Genomic DNA, 21,273 nt, shown 5'->3' with positions numbered 1-21,273 from the left:
TTACAGGCAGAAGTTCCGAGCAAAAGAAGAAGGTTGCGGCCCGCAAAGTATCTTGACCTCGAGAAAGCGCTTCTCATTTGGATAAAGGAAATGCGTTCGCAGGACATACCACCGAGTGGCCCAATCATACTGGCAAAGGCAGCGGACTTCGCCCTGCAGCTGGACTACGACGACTTCGCTGCTTCAGATGGGTGGTTGCACCGTTTTCGCGAGCGTTACGACCTCGTTTTCCGTGCTGTGTCGGGTGAAATGAAGGCCGTCAACATGGAAACATGTGAAGGTTGGCGCTCCGAGGTGCTTCAAGGCTACATGGAAAAGTATTCTCCGCATGACATATTTAATGCGGATGAAACTGCCTTATTTTTCAAATTGCTGCCCGCCAAGACTATCACATATAAAGGCGACAAGTGCACGGGAGGGAAAAAAAGTAAAGAACGGATAACTGTGATGGTTGCTGTGAACATGACCGGGACCGAGAAGTTGCCGCTGTTCGTGATAGGCAAATCGAGAAGTCCTCATTGCTTCAAGAACATCTGGTCCCTCCCATCAGACTACGCGGCCAGCAAAAAGGCCTGGATGACGGGGGAATTGTTCGCGCAGTGGCTAGGGAAGCTTGACAAGAAGTTCGAACGCTGTGGCCGCAAAGTCCTGCTTCTTGTGGACAACTGTTCGGCTCATAAAGTCAACGTTGAGACGAAGGCCATTGAGCTGGCCTTCCTTGCAGCAAACACGACAGCGGTACTGCAGCCCATGGACCAGGGTATAATTAAAAATTTAAATAAAATTTTAATTCTATCGGCGTCAAATGTTGGAACGAATTATTTTGTGCAATAACTACCAAGTGACGCTCCTAAGTGCACTACACATGCTTGTGCGTGCTTGGGAGCAAGTGACAGCGCTTACGATAGCAAATTGCTATCGCCACTGTGGCTTCAGCACCGAAGCTCTGCAAGCTGACGAGCCACCGGTGCTCGAACACGGCATCACTGCCCCCATGGCGGACGTTTTGGAAGACGTCTGCTTTGCAGACTATGTCGATGTGGACTCAAGTGCAGTGGTGTGTGGTGCACTGACGGATGACGTCATAATATGTCAGGTGAGAAGTGCAGAACCTGTCGCTGCCAGTGACGATGATGAGGAGGAGGACGAAGCACCAGTGCGGCCCTCTGCTGCGGAAGTCATGGCCGGATTGAATGCCGCCCGTCTCTTCTTAAGTTTTGAAGAAGGCGGAGAAGAGGCCTTCCGCCAAATTCGTTCGTTAGAGCAAAAAGTGCTGGCTGTTGCCTTCAAGGAAAGAAGGCAGACCGCGATGACAGATTTTTTCAAAAAATAAATTGTTATGCCCTACTGAGTTGCAGTGTACTGTTGTTGTTCTTCACTTTCGTTAGTTCGAACTTTCGTTAATTCGAACTGAGGCGGCTTCCCCTTGCGGTTCGAATTAACGAGCTTTTACTGTATTTGATTTCAATGGCTTTTCTAAGATGCTCGCGTTGTACAAATGTATTGCCACGTCTTTTTACTCAATGCTCACTCAAATGGCTCGGCAGAAGCACCATCAATGAAGGCAAGACCAACAGGCTGTGTCAATGCATGATGGTTACTTTTAACACAGACATTGCTCCATAACAGTTAGTGTTTCCTAACTGCTCTTGCCAATCTGTTACCTGTCATGTTGCAAGCCCCACCACAACATGCCGTCATCACATCAGCATCCTTGAAAGGCCCCGACAGAAAAGTCCATCAAGTCATAGTTAAGGAGCACATGCCAGCAAGCAAAACCAACCTGGAATTGCAAGCTAAATTCTAGATTAAAGCCAATTCTTATCACTGCCAATAATTCATGACATTCCATGCCGAGGCATCAGAGAAGCTGACGTGACTTGGGCTACGTATGAAACACAAGGAATAGAAAGAAAAAAAAATTACAAAGCACTGAGAGCGATACAAACCTGCTGCAGACTGAAAAACAAAACGCTCAGGCAGTGCACATCAAGGTTCACTTCATTTGCCGCATCTTGACTAGTCGAGATTTAACGTAACCACCAGAACACTGAGCCAGAGAAGTAATTAGTTAACGAAGCACGAAGGGTCCTATCAAAGTTTGCTTAAGATTCCTGGTATGACAAGCATTAGCATTGTAAATGCGTCTCTACAGACGATTATTAACGCAAGGCGAAACTTGTGTACACCGCCTAAATCAGCTTAACATGATGAACAGTTTGTCTGCTAAATATGCATATCAGAATGCCCGCTGCTACTGTTTGTGTGAATATATACGTATGCATATAAAACTAGGCATTTCTTTTTCTTTATAGCGCGAGTGAGTTGGTACAAGTGCTACCTATCAAGTATGAAAAATGTGCTTTTTGTCATTAGCAAACAATTTCAAATTGCTTTCGTTACTTTAGTTACTGAAAACTGCCTACTTACCTAACCTGTAGACCACTCCAATGGCTCTTCTATCACCCACAGTCACATCAAAACTGCAAACCTTCTCATTACTTTATGTTTAAAGTTCTGGGGTTCAGACTATCAATTAACAAATTGTATATGTGAAATTGAACTTCTTTTTTTCTTTTTAAAGTCTCAGGCACACGAGTTGTACGATGTTTGCAAGCGATCCCATGGCAAGGCAAATGGGCATGCAGTGCTGCCTAGCACTCTCGAAGTTGACGTGCAAGCCTCTGCTTTCTACTGTACTGTTTTAGAAGCACGATACCTTTTGCTGTGTGTGCAACAAGCGAAGATGTGACAAACGAATGTGAACAAGAAACGAGTCATAATTAATTGATGACAACCAGAGTGACCCATATTTGGTTGCTGCATGCTGTACACACCAGACCTGCACATTCCTGTGAGCGATCACATTTTCAGGTCAATTAGGCGGTCGCTTGCTTGCTTTCTAATCATAGTGTGATGCAGCGTCTGTGCTATGGAAAGTTATCCTTGCTTGTAACAAATACAATCTTCCACGGAACAGTACTTAACTGTAACGCCTGCTCTACACTACAAAATCTTGCTGCCATACCATCCAAGATGACTTTCATTCCTCGACATCTAACTTGCTTCCCGCAGTATCTGTGTGGAATTGCAGCGAATCTGCACAGGATACTGACAATGAACAAATCTAGCTATTCCAGGTTCCTTCGTAATAAGGAGTAAGTGCAGCCTCATCTGCAGTCCAGTACAGTAATCCACGGGCCCTAGCAGTGCCAATCATATTAATGAAGAACGGATCAAATGCAGGATTGCGGGATTGCGATTTACGCAGCTACTAGGTCCTCTAAGTTTGTCGTAAAGTGATTACGAGACTGAAATCTCTTTTGTGTCAAGTTGTGAAGTTTTCGGGGAACACACCACTATGGTTCAGGATATCACAGCTAGAATTCTAATGCTACTGTGGTAGACCACTACATTTCTACATAATGCATAAACTGGTTACATTTAGACAAATTTGCACTAAAAGACACATGTAATTACGAATGGTTGCAAAGTCCTGCTACACAAACGTCTTTTGTTTGTTTGTTATTGACAAGAGTGCTTCTCAAACACAATGCAGATATTTGGCAGGTCTGGAGTACACAGCAGCAACCAAAGAAAAAAAAACGCATGTAGATATTCCAAACCATGTTGTCATTCTAGCCCAACAGCACCACTACCAATGATTGGTCCCAATTACAAAAGCCCACAGATGCCTTCAATGGATGTATCTTAGGTGCTAAAACACAGCTACCTAAACACTAAAGTACGGAATAAAACATGACGGCTAATCAGCGAGACTAGGGTTAAAAGCCTAGAAGCACTGTTGAATCCATTACTCTCCTTATTTTCTTTACTGCTTTTTCATTTGGTATGAACAAGACGAAGCCCTCAAACTACTGTCTGAATTTATTCTTTTCTGAGGTCGCAAAGTAAGACACACAAAATTACAATGGTGAAGTATAATTTTGTAGACTCAATTCACAGCAAAAAAAAACCTCCTCAAACCTTAAAAAAAATGAAAAGCCCACTGTTTGAACACTAGTACGGCCCACAGTAAGAAAGCAACCGCACAGTGTCAATGGTATTTAAATGAAAACACTGCCGCCTCACGCACAGTACAAAACATTTATTTCCACCGAGCACATTTATGACAAAAGAACATATAACTTACATAATGCTTAAGAAATAATTATATGCACATATACCTTAATTTTGCAAAATGTGACGCAACTAAAACAGACATTTATATATGTGTCAAGCAATTAAAGGTAACCTTAACTCTTACCTTAATTTTGCAAAGTAAAACGTAAAATTTTACACACAGCATGTCAAAGATCTGAACTCATCGGCCATCAGGAAACATGTGAAATGACGCTTCTTTCTTTTCTTTTTGCAAACCAGCAGTATTGCTTGTCGTGACTACAACATGGCATGTCACATTCTAAAAGCGTAAACGTGGACAAGCAATTAGTGGTTTGAGGTAACCTTGATATGACTCAGTTATTCTTTTAAATAGTCAAGGATTCAAAAACGACCTCACTGTGAAATGAAGTGAGAGGCTACTATACATCTGTTTCTTTGACAGTGCATTCTGCTATGTATGAAGCAAAGTGCAGTCATGAAGCGCCTAAGCATTTTGTTTCAATAGAGAATATGTTAAGACTCGCACATTCCGAACACTAAGAACATGCAATTTGACATCCATACTACGTATGCATTTTACAAATTTTGCACGACTATGAAAATTACCGCTTCAATCAATAAGATAACTCACAGAAACTCGCCTCTCCCTACTGATATTGTTTTCCGTTTTCATATGATTTCGCAGCATGCTTCAAACGGTAACTTTAATCTGCCCAAATGTCATAATGTTTACGGTGAAAGACTGATAGAATTTATTGGAACTAAAATATGGAACATGGTCCCATTGAGATTACAACTGCACCTCATTTCAGCCTAGCATGCAAGCCATTTTTTCCGTCAATTCCAGGCATGTATACCTGTGTGTATGTGGGAAGAAATTGTTTGAGTTGATGTTGTCTTCTTTTTAATAAGCACCTATGTACTAAAAGAGCAAATATATATGGGTATTGCGAGTATGTGAGTGTGTGTGTCAGAATGTTCTTTTTCATTCCTTTTAGCTGACCTGTACATAGTTTGTTGCATTTTGTATTAGACCGGCCACTAGCTACTTCGAGCTGTCGGTCCAAATAATCCTTGTATATGCAATTTTTGTTTTTGAAATAAAGTTCCACTGACTGATTGAAAAAGACAAAACCTGGTCCTATTTTGCATCAGCAACCAAACATTAGAGCAGTGCTGTTGGGCTCAGATGCGGCGATAACAGGCACAAAAACAAAAAAAGAAACAATGCGGCCGTCCCGCCCAGCCGCAGGAGGGGACCACTTACATGACTTCGCTGACTAGAAAACGTTCCACACCAAGCACCTTGCCCAGTGGGTCCTGGCCACAGATGACTGCGCTTGGCAACTTGGCATCAACGAGCTGCCGCTCAATGATATACTGTTTCAAGTGGTCCATTATCTGCGTTGTCAGGAGGCATAGTCTACAATCACAACGTAGCGATAGACTGAAAAAACAAAAGCTGCCCTTTTCCGCAGAATACAGTAAAACCCTGGTTGTTACTTGTGTTGTCCCAGCTGTTAAGCTATGGAACACCAGCCACGTAGCTAATTGCCAGATGGGAGCTCGCACACTATGTGTGGGCCTCCTAAAGTGAACACACACCTTGCACATCATATGCACTTCACTTCTGTTATGCACATATAAACCTGCCTACTGATCAGTAAACTAAGTTGTTATACTGAGTGCTCTGTCATGTTCCATTCACATCCTACAGAGATAAAACTTTCTCCATACGCAAAAGATTCGTTACAGGATGTTGCATTTTCCAAGATCATGCACTCCTTTTCCATGGGCCCCTAGTAAACATAATAACGGCAATCTGCATGTGGACAGAGCGTACGAGGGTCATACAAGAACTTCAATGGGGTAGTAAACCTCAAGAAAGCTCGAACAGGCCACAAAAATCACCAAAATCGTGCCTAAGTTTGCTTTTTTTGCCAAGCTGAGTTAACCATTCCAAACTATTTTATGACAGTTCACCAGGAGCTACTGTATTTGCATGATTCCAGCACGTCGACTGTAACACGCAGGTGATTTTACACTAGGAAAATTGAAATTAAAAAAATAACAACTTGATGTAGATTTCGCTTTTGAGCCCAACTGTAACACGCACGCAATACTGATGTCTAGATTTAGCACAAAAAAGAAAAAAAAAATGTGCCCGTTAAAAGTGCAACTATGGTATTTCCTATAGCTAATATAAATGGTGCCATTTTTAGCTTGCACTGCAGCACCGAATCTAGACATTCGTACTATCTACAATCCCAACAGTAACATGGTTGTGATCTATTTTCTAGCACTGCATCATTACAGAACTAAACACCACATGAAGTAAAGTGTGAAGTATTTCAAAACTGACCATAAGATCACATGTGCCGATTGTTATAAGAGAAACCAGCACACCACCAATTACTGAGAAATTCAAAGCATGTTCGTGTACCACAGGTTTTAAGGAGTGTTGAAAACTTCTGACACTATTTTTTTTCTGAAATCCAAGGGGGCTCTGCATTTCCAAAGCATACAAAAAGAAAAAAAAGGTAAGAATGCCGTCTGAAAAACGCTGAACTTTGCTCGCAACAGTTTAGACCACAGGTTCTCAAAATGGTTTCCACGGAACCCAGGAGATCCATGAAGGGCATTTTAGGGATCCCTGAGCGGTCAGAACAAATGCGACCCACTCCTGTTGTTTTATCGACTTAAACAAAAACATTTGCATTTCATTTTCGCTTTAACAAAGCCATCGCATGCAGCAACCGCACATCGGCAGTCTGCGGCTAGCGAGAGACCCACACGGTAGCAGCATTAAAGATTTGTTTAGTGTGCGCCAAGAAATTTTTGCATTTCGTGGACCCCTGGTGACAGAGCATACAGAGCGCTGGTAATTCATGCAGGTGATCGCGGTCTGTAAAAAGTGTGCAGGAATCAATTCAGTAATCCTGCAAGCTGAGATATGGAAGACGATATCGGCTCTTCAAACTAAAGACCATAGTTCAAAGCACGGTGTAAGAATATACCCAGGTGATGACACTCTTCCCCCAACGCACGGGAAACCGCAATCCACGCGCGTCCAGATAATGTTCGGGTTCTTATCAGATGATTTGCAGTTTCATCGGCGCCGTCTTGGAGGGCGCTACGAAAAGCGGGGCAGTCGTTTCCATAGCAACGCGCATGCTGCTGATAACGTGCATTTTTTAGTGCCATTTTGTTGGATAATGTGCATCCGCCAAGCGGCGTCGAGGGGCGAAATTGAGAGAGCAACAGGAGAGGGAACGGCGAGCGCGGCGCACTCCGCCTCAAGCCACTAGATGGCGCACCGTTCAACGGACCGACGACCGAACATTTTCTGGCCGCTTAGGCGCGCGCAGTGTCAACACCTGAATATTTTTACACCGTGGTTCAAACCAGTTTAAACGCCATTAACAGGCATGCAGGGCATTTTATTCGTGGCCACCGGCGTTCACGCAGCACAGTTTTCATACATGCTGATTTGCCACTGCACTTCGTTGGTTTTGTAATCAAAACATGCCATGAGCACTTTGAAACACACAAGAGGCATCGCTTTGTGATGGCTGTAGGCTACACGAGCATTATCTGTGGACGACCATTTCACAGTGTGACTATTATGCCTTCTTTCTTCTTCTTTTTTTATTTTCTTTTATATGTGGTACCTGAAGCATAGTCTATGCATTCGGCAGGCACTTTACGCGACTCGCGGAGTGGCACGTGGAGGAACTTCAAGTCTATGTATTGTCGAGAGTTCCACATCAACACTAATGGCCCTTGATATTAAACAGGCCGATGCCTGTTTATGGCTATGGTAGTACCATGGCTGTGCGCATCCACAGGGATTTCACAACTGTTCGATATGCACAATAATTCGTTACGTGTGGGTTCGACGGTATAGGAAATATGCACGGAGGAAAGCAAAGGCAGGCAAAGCGTTAGAAGGAGGAGATGATTCTCACCCCCACTACTTGCAACAAACATATTTAACACTGATAAATGAGTTCTCTAACACTTTTCAAGCCCTAGTTTGTTTTTTTATTTGCAGGTTGCATAAGCTGATGGATGGGCAGGTAAACAAAGAAAGAGGAGCAGTCAATAAGGGCATGCAATTCAAAGTTATTTAGTCTAGAAGATCCACAACACACACACAAAAGGAAATCCTCCCATAAGTTCGAATTTTGCAGGCCCACATGTCCCCGTTTCTCTGCCTCACCAATGTGAATGACAAGAGTTCAAAGCCCCTACATAGCAGAACTTTGCACTGCATGGCTGCCCGTACGAATCACACCGTTGCCATAGTAACACAGATGAAGCCACACCCCACAAAAAGGGTGAGGAAACAAACAACAGTGCACTGAGATGAGAAAGTTTTACCGCTTGAACAACACTCACGAGTGTGCAGCCTACACAAAATGAGGCTGCTGACCAGTGTACATAGGTGAGAAGAAAAGCATTTTTCTATACTCAGTGGCCACAGGCTAAAAAGCAGCCAGTGCTCTAGCAGTGTTTTGTAGTTGTGGTGCTTCTTCCCTTAACAACCGTTATCTGTTTGCATCAAAGGGACCGACAACTGGCGAGAACATGCAATTAGACACTGGTGAAAATGTGAAGACTGAATTATAGCGACAGGCTCAAACATCCTTTTCACAATTTGAGTCAGATTATATTTTTAAATTACGTTTAATGGTCACAAAAGACTGGTATACCAAGCAGCCTAGCAGAAGACCCTTGATGGTGCAGTATGGAGTCATTCAGTTTGTTGTACGTAGTCTGATGCTTCTCCACGCGCCATAATTAGTGCTCAAGATTAAGAGTATGTATATTACTATCCATCCTGCTCTATATTGTGCTGCTTAAGAGGTAAAAGGGATTGCATGCTGAGAAGCAGCACCACTTCCTTCGCGGCAACTAGTGGAACATGTTGAGCTGCAGCAAATGACCGCAGAACTGCCGCGCACACACACTAACCACTTTCGTGTTCACCTCCCACTGTTTGTAGCTCAAGTTGTACGTATACGACTTCACAGTCACCGCAGATCAAAAAATTTAGATTACAAATGTTTCACACCGTTTTCCGCATTACCATTCCTACATTAGTAGACACTCCAACCAGCAAGCTTTCTGTGGCACTAAAGAAAAACGGGCAACATAAAAATTGGTTGCCGGTCACTTTATATAAGAGTACAAAAAAACTAAACTAAGATCAAATCTCAAGCAAGATTTCATGACACAGTAGTGGCTGCCTGCAACTTTGTTCTATACCAATTATGGAAAGAGCGAGTTCTGAAGCGATTTATGTGGGAGATGCTTCTGGTGAGCGCCACTTTTGCTGATACGGTTGGCACTGATGTAATTTCTTTGCACAATTAAAATATTACTAAGTGGCTTCATATCGACACTCTGACCTACACCAAAGATGTCTTGAACTGTCAGTCTATTCAACCTACTACAAGACAGTTAGAAAGCCCCTCAAAGCATGAATTCATTGAAAGGGCAACACATGAGATAACTACAATTAATATCTCAAAAGTTATCCAGACTGTCAAAACAAAAGTAAAATTATTGCCAATGCTTTTTTTCTCTATTGTAGGCATTCAATCACAAGCCAAATTTAAGTATATTTTATGTCAGTTACATCGCATGCATGTTAAAAAATAAATTAGAAAAAGTTAATAACACTTCGGCATAAATTCTAAAAAAGAAATCCAGACCCGATTTGCAGCATTACAACTCATGCTTAACTTGTTTTATGTGTAAACCTGCTGGCTTTGGCTCTTAGAACAATGCAAAGCAATGCAAAGGCTGCGAGGGACATCAAAGTGGGCCTAATCAAAGTGCAGCTACCACGGCCGGGAATCCAATCCAGAACCTCATTCACACAACAGAACACCGTGCCAAAAGCTGCAGTAGCTGCTCTAAATGGGTCACTAAGAAACCTGAAGAGCTTCTACCAGAGTTCTGGGCGTTTGTGCACATTTTTGTTTTGTCCGATGCCACTGGACCTGCCACTGAACAATTTCATGCGCTTTTGGTTACAAAATTACTGAAAATCTGTAACGATATTGCTGTCCACCAAAAAACTGTAACTCATGTATTTATCTGAAACACCTTACAGGCACACTGAGCATTGTTAAGGGGGGCGCTATAATAACAACATTATATAAAAATTAAAGATTACCAAAACAAGAAAACAAACTACCGTATTTACTCGATTCTAAGCACCCCTTTTTTTCACGATCGCGATACTAAAAGTGAGGGGGGTGCTTAGATTCGAGAAATCGAAAAAAATGACCGCACGGCGCAACCCTTTTTCGCGGCTATATTTCAACGAGATGGGTGTGAGAAATCACATTTTATTTCGAAAACAGTAAAAATAAAAAATATAAGTGCTAAAAATAAGTGCAGGCAGTGAACCCACCACTTGTGTCTGCGGTCAGTCACTCTCACTGCCGCTGGAGTCCGTTGCACCACTCGAGTCCGTCGCACCATTTGAGCTGCCGCTCTCGGTGTCCCACAGCAGATCGTCTTCGGTGCCGTCTAAGTTGTTAGTTATAGAACACTTCTTAAACGATTTGACGACAACGTCAACTTTGATCTTCTTCCACGCGTCCGAAATCCACGTAGCTATCGCTGATGGGGACGCTTTCTGCAGCTTTCCCGTTGGCGTTTTTTGCCGGTCGGGGTTCCGGACCCACTCTTCATACTCCTGTCGAAGGTGGGCCTTAAACGGCTTGTTGACCGAGACGTCCAGGGGTTGTAGCACTGGCGTCATGCCCCCTGGAATGACGACCAAGTCGCAGTTGGTCTTTTGCAGCTTGGTCTTTACCTCGGGGGTAAGGTGGCCGCGAAATGCATCTAAAAGAAGCATAGATCGCGTGCCTGAAGGTCCGCCAAGCAGTGCACCCGGGCGCCGCTGCCACACGACTCGGATCCAGTCCTCCATCAGTTCAGCTGTCATCCATCCTTTGTCCTGCACTCGGACGATGACATCTTTCGGGAAGGATTCATTTTTTGGCATATTTTTCCTTTTCCGGATTATGTAGGGGGGAAGCTTGCGGCCGTCGGCTGTGATGCACAGCATCACCGTGACACGTTGCTTCTCGTATCCTGTCGTCTTTACCCTAACTTCCCGGGCTCCTACTTCATTGACAGTGCTTGCTCTCGGCATGTCAAAGAACACTGGCGTCTCATCGGCGTTTCCGATCTGGCCGAGATCGTAGCAGTTTTGTCTGCGAAGATCCATAACGTACTGCTGAAAAGCAATGAGTTTATCCTCAAAGTCACCGGGCAGCTTTTGGCATATGGTTGTCCGGCGCCTCAAAGAAAACCCATTCCTCCTCATCATGCGCTCCACCCAGCCGCGGCTGGCACGAAACACCGCGCGAGGAATCTGCATTCTTTTCGCGATCTCGATCGCTTTCGTCTGGATCGCATCGGCAGTGACAGCGAAGCCCCTCTTTCTTTCGCTGCGAACAAACTCGCAGACCTCCTCTTCAAGTTGTGGATGTCGGCCCTTGCGCGGTCCCGTGAACTTTTACGAGTCGCGGCGCCCTTAAAATCTGGTCCCGCTGCTTCCTCCACCTGATGATGCAGGCTCGATCCACGCCGAATTCCGCTGCAGCACTGTGGTTGCCATTGTCCTCGGCAAACGCGATGGCAGCTCGCTTGAACTTCAAGTTGTAGGAAGCCCTCTTCGCACTCATACTGCCGTTAGGGCTATCAAACGAACAACTGACAAAGCAACTCACGCCGGCACGACGCCCGTCCGCGACTCCGCACCCGCGATGCCAGCGCAACCTGTCCGGACTTGCCGCACTTACCAAGCGCCGCCGACTTCTGTGCCGCCATCTCTTGTCTGAACGTAGCAACACAAGACATGGCTTCCGAGATTGGCGGCGAGAAAGCGCGCATGGCGGCTGCGCCATGCTCGCAGAAAAAAAAGGGAGGGGTGCTTAGATTCGCAAGCAAACTTTTTTCCCAATTTTTTCTAGCGAAGACAGGGGGGGTGCTTAGAATCGGGGGGTGCTTACAATCGCGAAAATACGGTATTATACATGGTACATAAAGTTTGAACACAATGCAAAATTTAATAGGTAATGCACACATAATAAATACGTAAACATACATAATATATACATGTCTAGCTACGTTCATCGACAACTTCAGTGAAAATGCTGAAAATGTGCAATTACTTTGTGATGGAATCTGTACTTTCTAAACTGTACATACAACCAAAACCAAAGAAAAACTCACCTGTGATAAAGACAAGGGCCCCGGTGCAGCCCCCACTGCTTTAAGGCACTCCATGAGTCCATCCTTTGGTAGGAAGAGCTATTCACACAGTGGGATGAAGACGCGTATGGTCAGACGGGCACAAGGTGCACACACACACAACACAACACACATACACACAAGAAAACACTTCAAAAGCATCCCACACGAGTGAAGAAAGTTACAATGAAAGCCTAGTAGAGACAAGCACAAGAGACAAGCTGGTGTATTGCATAAGAGCTGCTACGTTCCCTGCAATCAAAATGCATGCTGAAACATGGCACTAGTCTTTCATTTTCTTCAATAAGCAGACCCGTTTCTGCAGGTCTTCACTCCGTTGCACACATCGTCCATTTCTAAGCTTCCTCAATTCAAATGACTTCAACTAACCTTTTTTTTACAGTTACCTAGCAAAGGAACAGCCCTACAGTTTTGTATGCGTTGGAATGCCAAGATACGATGGCTTCAGATTGGCATCCGAGACGCAGCCACCTATCACAGTGGCCACGTCTCTGCTCAAATTGTGCTGAATACGCTTACCTCCACTGCACTAGTATTCAAGAATAGTACTGTTTTATTAAATGATTAGAACATTTGCTTGGCTCTACATTTATGTACAATGTAGGTTCTCAGCTTCGGTTTTTTTTTTTCTGTTCTTTTGTATGCAAGGTAGCATATTGCAAGGTAGCATTCTGACTTTGTTATAGCAAACAGCCACGGAGCAATACTTTGTTAGCTTAGCATTTCACTAGCACAAGCAAGCCTTCTATAAAAACTGATCCCCTTGTTCGGTCAACTACAACACATTGTGCCATCTCTCTACATTACTACAACTTTTGCACGCTGTCCCGGAGCAGTAAGACAACCAACTAGGGGCGGCATAGTGTAGGGATTCCATTCCAATGCCCCTCGTCCAGCTTCGTCTGTGGTAAGTGCGACGCTCCGTCTCTTGTCACCAATGGGATCAGCAGGTCGTGAATGGTGGATGATGAGAGCGGCATAAAATATAGCAGAAGGAATCGCTACACTATACCAACCTAGGTGTCTTATGTCAACAAAGATCACTCCTATCTTTCTCAGCTGTAACCTCTTCGCCATTTCATCATCCCTGGACATTTGGTGCGTGTCTTTTTTTTTCTTTTTTAGCATCGTCTCATCAAACACTGGCCTCGTTCTACCGGTCACTCAGTGCAGGGTTAGGTTAGTATATGATGGACGCACTTCTAATGAACCAGTGGGGTTACACCCGCGCATTATAAATAAAAATTTAACCTTTAAATAAAAGTTAACCTTTGCAGCGCCTTTACCAGTTTAAATTCAACCACAGTTAGATGCAACACACTGAAAATATGCCCTCTTTCTTATCAATGACTAGTGAAGCATGCAAAGATATTGAGATAATGCCAATGCTACACAAAAAATTGTAGGGTCGGGCCCCACCGATGGCAAAGGTGTTTATCGTCCACTATAATTCATTTCCATTTATGTCATAATTATTACATTACGCTTAAAAACTACAAAACATGTCCCCTATGCTTTCTTGGATTCATGAGTTTGGCCCTGCACTGACTAAACACGCAACCAACATTTATTATAGAAGCAGGTTTTCATTTAAGTATATTTAACGTGCACGCACGTTTGCATGATACAGTAGCATGCACACTGAATGTGTTCGCAGTGAAACCTGCCACAATAACCGCACTACTATTAAAAATATTGATTGTTAGCTAAGAGGCATTGAAACAGTGTTAATAAAGATACAAAAACAAAGCAACACGCTAGTGAACAACATGCAATTAATTCAGCCTTCCATGTAGGAGCAGGAAAAATTTTACATGAATAAATTGTTACGAAATCTTAGCAAAACTGAAAAACACTAAAAAGGAGTCATTATACTGCTCAAATGAAAAACTAAACTGCTAGCAGTAAGGGTCCACTCAAGATATGTAAATAATATGTAATGAAATCATACACCATGTGCTGAAATGCTGAAAGAAAAAGAAAAAAAAAGAAGGGGGGGGAGGTATCGCATGCGCAAGCTATATGCAGTATAGGCAATGCAGGTTTTACTGCACGCATTTTGAGTGCTTCGGCAAATTCAAGTGTGCGGTGCTAAGTTATGACAACAAAACAAAATGCTAGCAAAAAAATGAGGTAGCACTACGTCAATTGTGCGTAGCAGTCATGTAGTTGCGTGCAGTGCTCAAAGCACAAAATTATGACGATGATGCCCAAAAGGTAGCATGTGGCATTAGCACAGTGCTCATAACTGATCCTCCGAAGTTTCCAGAGTTAAATAATCAGGAGCCCCCTGTGTGTTCAGATCACTGTCACTAAGTGTCAATCATAGGTGAACTAGGCGCACAGTATGTCTTATTGCCGGATATTTCTAAAGATTAGCTACCCGCTATAGCATCTCACATTCTAGAACTGTATATCTATGTATCTATTATAAAAAAAAAGTCTACCAGACCAAGTGGTATATTGTCGTGAAGATTTTTCCAGCAATACAAAACAACAAAGCAATCCGGTCTTCATATTATAGTGACTATAAAGCCTTTGAGGCCATAAAAAAAGTATTTGATGACTTTGTTGTAACTATGGCAATTTAACTATTTTCTCTACATGTGGTCTTACTAAAAAGTCCTACTACAAACGCCGAAACAGCCATCATGGTGCACCTCATCCAACATACGCCATTAGGCAGGATATAGTGCAAAATTGTGAGCACGCTGCTCAAATATATAAATTTGCATTGAAGTAATGCCTTTTCAAACGTCATTTAGTTGTGCCCTTATGTGTAAAATGGAAAAAAAAAAGCTATGACAGCACTAAATACTTATGTTTGCAATGCACACTGTTGCTGCTTTGCAAACATGCGCAGTACAGGATGACTATCGGGTGCATAGAGCAAGGTGCATTTCTAGTACCCTCGTTACACAGGCAACTTAACTGGAGCCGACTTTAACGGTAGTTTGAAACATGCGACCGCGGCTAATGCCAACCGCGATCCATCACAGTTATGCAGACTATCTTGTTCATGGTTAATGGCATGATGACAACAGCACCTAACACTAACCCACAGGCGACTGCTATTTGAGCTCGGCAACGTCGATTCAGTGTAACCGACGTTTCACAAACCAGCAAAGTGGAGCTTGGTGCGTTGCCCAAGTGCAATGCAGGCCATTGAAACTCAATTATTGCACTGTATTGCTGAGAAATACTGTATCTTAAATGTAACGAAATTTTCCAGAACAATGTTTCAAGATGAAAGCTGTACGCAAGCGATGACATGACGCATCTTTACATTCACAGGATAGCTTGCATAACTCCGGTGGATTACGTCTGGCGAGGTAAACCCCCGTTGGGTTTGACCACGTTTAAAAGTTGCCCATGTAACAAGGGTGTAGGTTACCAAGATGGGTGTGGTCGCAATATGGTGAAGCGTAAGAGTGAACCCAGTCCAAAGCAACACCGTCAAGGTAGGCAGGATCAATCAAAAAGGGAATGAGTATGGAAAAGGGAAAGGCGCAAGGCCAATTGGGGGAATCGGCCTGACCTCCCCTTTTCTTACCTGGTCAAACGACACACGGCTCATGCTTTACTACCTGCAAGAGTATACAACACACGCACACATACAGACAAAGGGTAATGGAACCAAATGCATGGGGAAAAGAAGAGACTTGAACCCAGGGGCGAAAATCGTGGGAACCAAAAAAAGGTATGCCAACGTAGTAACATCTCACACCTTTTTTTCCTTTCTTTTTGTTTTCTTTCTCGCAATCTTTTTTTTTTTGATACATTCACGCAAGAACAGCTTGCAAGTAGCATTTCAGCTACAGCTGATAATTATTGGCAATTAACAAGGGAATGCCACGCCTCTAAGCAAGCACCGAGCTGACAATGTCAGAAGCACCTCATGAGAACGGTGTGCTTTGTCAACACCTATGCGTTAGTCTGGTGTTCCTAGTGAGTTGTGTGCAACAACTAAGTGCTGATGATTGAAAAATTAACTGCAACAAAGCTTTTCTTCATTTAGACTTCGTCTACATTACTAGTACACATTACCAAAGCAATCTGAGTTTCACAATTGCAATAAATCTGTACTATGCAATATAAAGCAAATCCTCACTGTTTTCTTCAATGTTGAGCAAATATAGATGGAGTAAGTTTTACGCAGTGTTTCCTACACTCGTGGACCGACTGTGCTGAACTAAATACAACCTTGGGCACACTGCAGAGAGCTCGGCTACTGAAATGTGATACTCGGCCTGCATGGCGATGGAAACATTTTGCACGATCGGTGAATGTTGGGTGATGATCACTTCGGTGTGCAAGCGCATTCACAGTGCACCAGAAAGACCCTCACATTCTTTGTACATTGTAATGCATAAGCTCATTCATCCCAGAACTCGCCAGCGATGCAAACAGCAAAGGGGTGCACAACTTTCACATATTCCATAAACAAATGAACATTTCTGCACTGTGCGCTTGTACAAACGTCAGCAACAGGGCCCGTACGCACTAGGCTCGACCAATCATGTGCTGCAAAAAATGTTCGTTCATTTACAGAGCATGTACAAGATCGCTACCTAGGCCACCCTATATAGCGTTTCACTCACTCGCCCTTCAACTAAAGTCTGTTTTATGCTGGGTCACCTGTTATAACAGTGTGCAAGTTGTTATGTGTGACAGTGTAGAAGGTTAATTATGCACCGGTGCTCTTCCGACATTGCCAGGCGCTGCACAACACTTAATAACGTGCAGCACGTTAACTGCAATTAGGTAGTAATTTCGATTCAAATGCAAGCTGCTCAGGGTGCACAAAAATCACCAAGCAGAGCAATAATTTTTTACGTGGCATGCAAGTCAGAGGAATGAAACTTTGCAAAATTTCGACAATCATTTCTCGTGTCCGCATTGCACAATATCAGGTGAGCTTGCAGGCAAAATGCACAAGCCCTGCCCTGGTTAAAGGGTTACTGTGGTGCAAGCTAAATCTACTGGTAATGAAAGCAATTTGTATAGAGACTGTAAAACTTTTAAATATTAAAGTATCGGTGGAAATTATATATGTTTGTCAAAAGAACATTACAATTACAAGAAATAATGTTGGCCAATAACAATTTTCGAATAACGCAGAAAGCGCAGCAGACCGTATTAAATGGTCCTGAAGAACAAATTCTGTACATTAACCAATGAGTGCAAACTTGCATTCCGGCTGAAAACATGCCAATTTACGCAATCTTCAACTAACTGCTTTGCTTGCTTTTTCTTTTGTTTAGTGTAAATTTCCCAAATGGTACAAAATACAAGGCCTCGTATTTTTAATAATGGGCCTTAATATTTAGACCAGGCCACTTTTTTTTCCAGTTTTTTTTTTTTTTAAGCGATCACTTTCTGCAATACTTTTGTTCCCTTTCCCGAGATTTCACGACAGGAGTCGTTTAGCATCTACAGACGGCACCAGCCTGGCAGTGTGCCAACTCTTCTAGGACGATATTGCTGAAGTGTTGTCACTCAAAGTATTGGCACACGCCCACGCAGCCTGCGCTAAATCTCGTGAAAACAAAAGCATTGTGGAAAGGGTGATCGCTCGGGATTACTGCCCCAAATATATCGAATACCGTTTTTGGCGTTAATACACTTTAAAAGAAACCTGCAACAACTTTTTGTCAGGGTGAAATTCACCCACATGGGTACAAAGGGTTGAAATTAAGAAAAAAAAACTGCGCAAAGGTACGTAAACCCAAATCACGTCACTATTACAGTGAAAGACAGCAATTTCTTTTTCTATTACAGTAGTTACAGCAGCGCAGTGACCTGTGGCAAACAGATATAGACTGCAAAACTGTAGGGACGCAACTTAATCAAAAACGGTAATGCGATTCCAAGACCTTTACGTTTCATCTTGGTTCAATGCAATTGGTACCTGGTTCAAATTTGAAAACCATTTACCTTTCATTAACAATATACCCAGATGACTGGCTATGATTAACATGCATTTTCATAGGCCTCAGTCCTCACCTGGTCACAAAAACTGTTGCAGGATTCGTTTAAACTGAAGAAATATGCTTTTTCATTTTCTTTTTTTTAATTCACACCAGCACTTTCCCACGTTTTTTTCAGGTTCATGACCTCGTCCAGAGGGTGCAGTAGGCGCACCTCAGCTGGACTGACCTCTTGGTCCCCATGGCAGTGGTACCGAGCGAGGTCTTAAACGACCAAAACTCAGGCATTCATACATCCAGTGTGTGTGTGCGTGTGCACGTAACAAATACCATCTCTGTACCAACGAGTGCAGCGAATTCACGACTACCTCTCGATACAACCACTAGCATCAGCCTAACTTGTCCACAACGTAAGGAGTAACAGAAAAGCAAACAAAGTTTAAATGTTGTCTGCAGTAAAAATTTCCCTTTGGTTAATTTCATTACGAGCGAGTAGTATGTAATGCTGAAGCATTGGCAGGGCCACAGGGATAGACACTGTATAGTTTTCTTGTTAGAAGCCTTCAAGCAGTGCCTAGGCAGACTGTGTGTCCCTCGTCTTTGCTACTATGACACATATCCGGGCAACAGTTCCAAAACTGACAACACTGTCCTAAGAATAATCCTGTAACTGCAGTCCGTGGCAGTACTCGGCATTTTGATAGTAGAAGCAGTGCCCGCCTGTGCCTACACACGAGGAAAAATAAAAGTGTTTTGTTCATTCTTTCAGAGCTGTTTTCTTATTTTCTTTTTGAAAAGGACCACCATCATGACTTGTTCTGCTGATACAATACAAGCCTAAGCGTGTTGGAACATGCAAATAGGTCGGTAGTTATTGTAAGAAATTCAATTTTGCAATATTAACGATCACAGAACGCCTAACACCACATTTCAAAGAAAGCTCGTCATAGGCTAAAAACTGACAATCTCCCATGACGAAATGTGGTTGTCGAGACCACTTAAAGCTGAGGTTTTCAAGATCCCAGACTGTTGCATTGGCGAGAGATAGTTGTCGCTACACACACATACACACACAGGCACTGGAAGCACCCACACTCTCACCATGCAAGCAATCATTTCATAAACAGGGAGCAGCAAGTTTGTCGGCGCGTTACCAGTGCGTCCTGGGTTGAAAGAGAGAACACTGTGCCCAGCACTTTCTGGGGGGCGTCAACCAGATTTTAACCCCGTTTTACGTGAACGCAGATACATGTTACGTTTTTTTTTCCAGTCATGCATGATTTCTATGTTCGTGTAATCTTCAATTTGCTTCAAGAGACCCTAAATTGAAAATCCGTGCCATACGGAGCACACAGTGAGTGCATTAACTGTGCCTCTAACTACAGTAGGTACCAGTACAAAAAGTAACAGCTAATCGGTATATCCCCATACAAGAGTGACCTCTGTCCCCACTCACTAGTAATACTGCCAAGTAGCCTTCCAGTCTAGGGACTGCATGTCTGCATCTTTTATTACAGAGCAAATATGCCCAACCAACTCTACTGAACGTGTAGATCAGGCGTTTCCATTTTGTACTGGTTCCTACTCTACACTATAGGTCTACACCTATACCTTACACTGCTTACATTTTTTAGTTTGTTTATTCTTTTTCTCTTTATTGGTCTATTCACACTGCTACACATTCAAGTGGAAATCCACAGTATCGTCCACCGCCAGTGTGAACACCAGTAGCATTCGTATCTCGGAACTCGTTAAAACTCAAGTTTGACACAAAGATTGCTTTTTTTTTTATGAGCACAGGTTTGCTTACGTTACCTGTGACATTACACGAAGCACTTTTTTTTCTTCGTACATGGTTCTAATACATTTCAGATGGTGGTGTTTTCAAAACTACTTAGGTGTTCCCTTTAAGATTGGATGGTACTGTACATGTACGCACCTTCACCTTCCTAACTGTACGTCATGGTACTGACAACCAGACGTTGAAGTGCGTTAACACATCTAATTCAATGCAAACTTAAAAAGCTTTCAAAGCAAAGAACCTGAAAAAGGCTACATTTGTGCAAGCTTCTTTCAAAACCTTTCAGCATTGTGTGTGTTAAGCACTTTAGCTTTTAAACCATAGATCCCCTATTGCTATTTTACTCCTAACATCATAACGGTACCACTATAATAGTGTCATAGTTGTCTTCATATTGCAAACGGTGTTCATAAAGCATTGTGAAGCGCTCTTTGGCAGGAACATAGTTACTACCATAACCTTCATTTGTCTAGTTTACAAGTTTATAAAAAATTAACACGACCCAACTCTACACTGGCAATAATTGCAAGAAATAAACTATTGCTTGCAATGTGAAAACCGTGAATATCTAGTCCCAAGTGCTCCAGAATGTTCAGCTTTGACTAGAAGTCATTACGAACGGAAAGATGGGTAGGCTGTCTTCACCAATCATCAAGAAAAAAAAAACAGGGCAAGATTTCTGTCCAACATGGGAGAGGCTGTGTGCCATATAAACATACAACTGCTTTTTCAAAAGCCACTTGAAAGATGTCAAAAAAAAAAACATGGTGTGTTTAAGTTAGCTGAAAAGCTTACTCAATTTCATACTGAAATTTACTGCTGACGTGTGCCTGCATAAAAACATGCTGCGCCTTCTGTGATGTTTTTTTTTTCAAGTCTGTGAAGGCCAATGTCACTAAAATTAAGTTCAGTTCGATACTGTCCCTAGCCCGCTGAGCTTCAATAGATTACCAAACGTACATCATGCTGGCCTAGTTTTGAAGAAAAGCTTCAATGAAATGCAAGTTTTCTTAACAAGGTTAGATATAAACTAAGGGTGTGTCACTTCCCTTGAAGGCACGAAACCAACACGGCATTTCATGTCAGTGCAATGCAGGGGCGGCGCCAGTGGGGGTT

General features: G+C 43.0%; 1 protein-coding gene across 3 annotated transcripts in view; it reads right to left on the bottom strand.

The window, feature by feature from the left end:
- The window catches only part of LOC119402388 (E3 ubiquitin-protein ligase Mdm2), a 61,604-nt gene extending 45,484 nt beyond the window's left edge, over positions 1-16,120 (bottom strand). The window contains exons 1-3 of one of the 3 annotated variants that reach the window (XM_037669525.2): positions 15,980-16,120; positions 12,388-12,465; positions 5,393-5,526 (exon numbers count right to left, since the gene is read on the bottom strand). In XM_037669525.2, coding sequence (XP_037525453.1) covers positions 5,393-5,526; positions 12,388-12,465; positions 15,980-16,003 — 236 coding nt within the window. In that variant the 5' untranslated portion in view covers positions 16,004-16,120. Of the gene's footprint in view, positions 1-5,392; positions 5,527-12,387; positions 12,466-15,979 lie in introns of those variants that run through there. The other 2 variants (XM_037669527.2, XM_037669526.2) reach the window with 2 other exon arrangements.
- Positions 16,121-21,273: the final 5,153 nt, after the last annotated feature.

The sequence above is a fragment of the Rhipicephalus sanguineus genome, chromosome 8, assembly GCF_013339695.2.
Source record: "Rhipicephalus sanguineus isolate Rsan-2018 chromosome 8, BIME_Rsan_1.4, whole genome shotgun sequence".
In the NCBI taxonomy this organism is placed as follows: Eukaryota; Metazoa; Arthropoda; class Arachnida; order Ixodida; family Ixodidae; genus Rhipicephalus; species Rhipicephalus sanguineus.
This window is presented reverse-complemented; position numbering and strand designations above follow the sequence as displayed.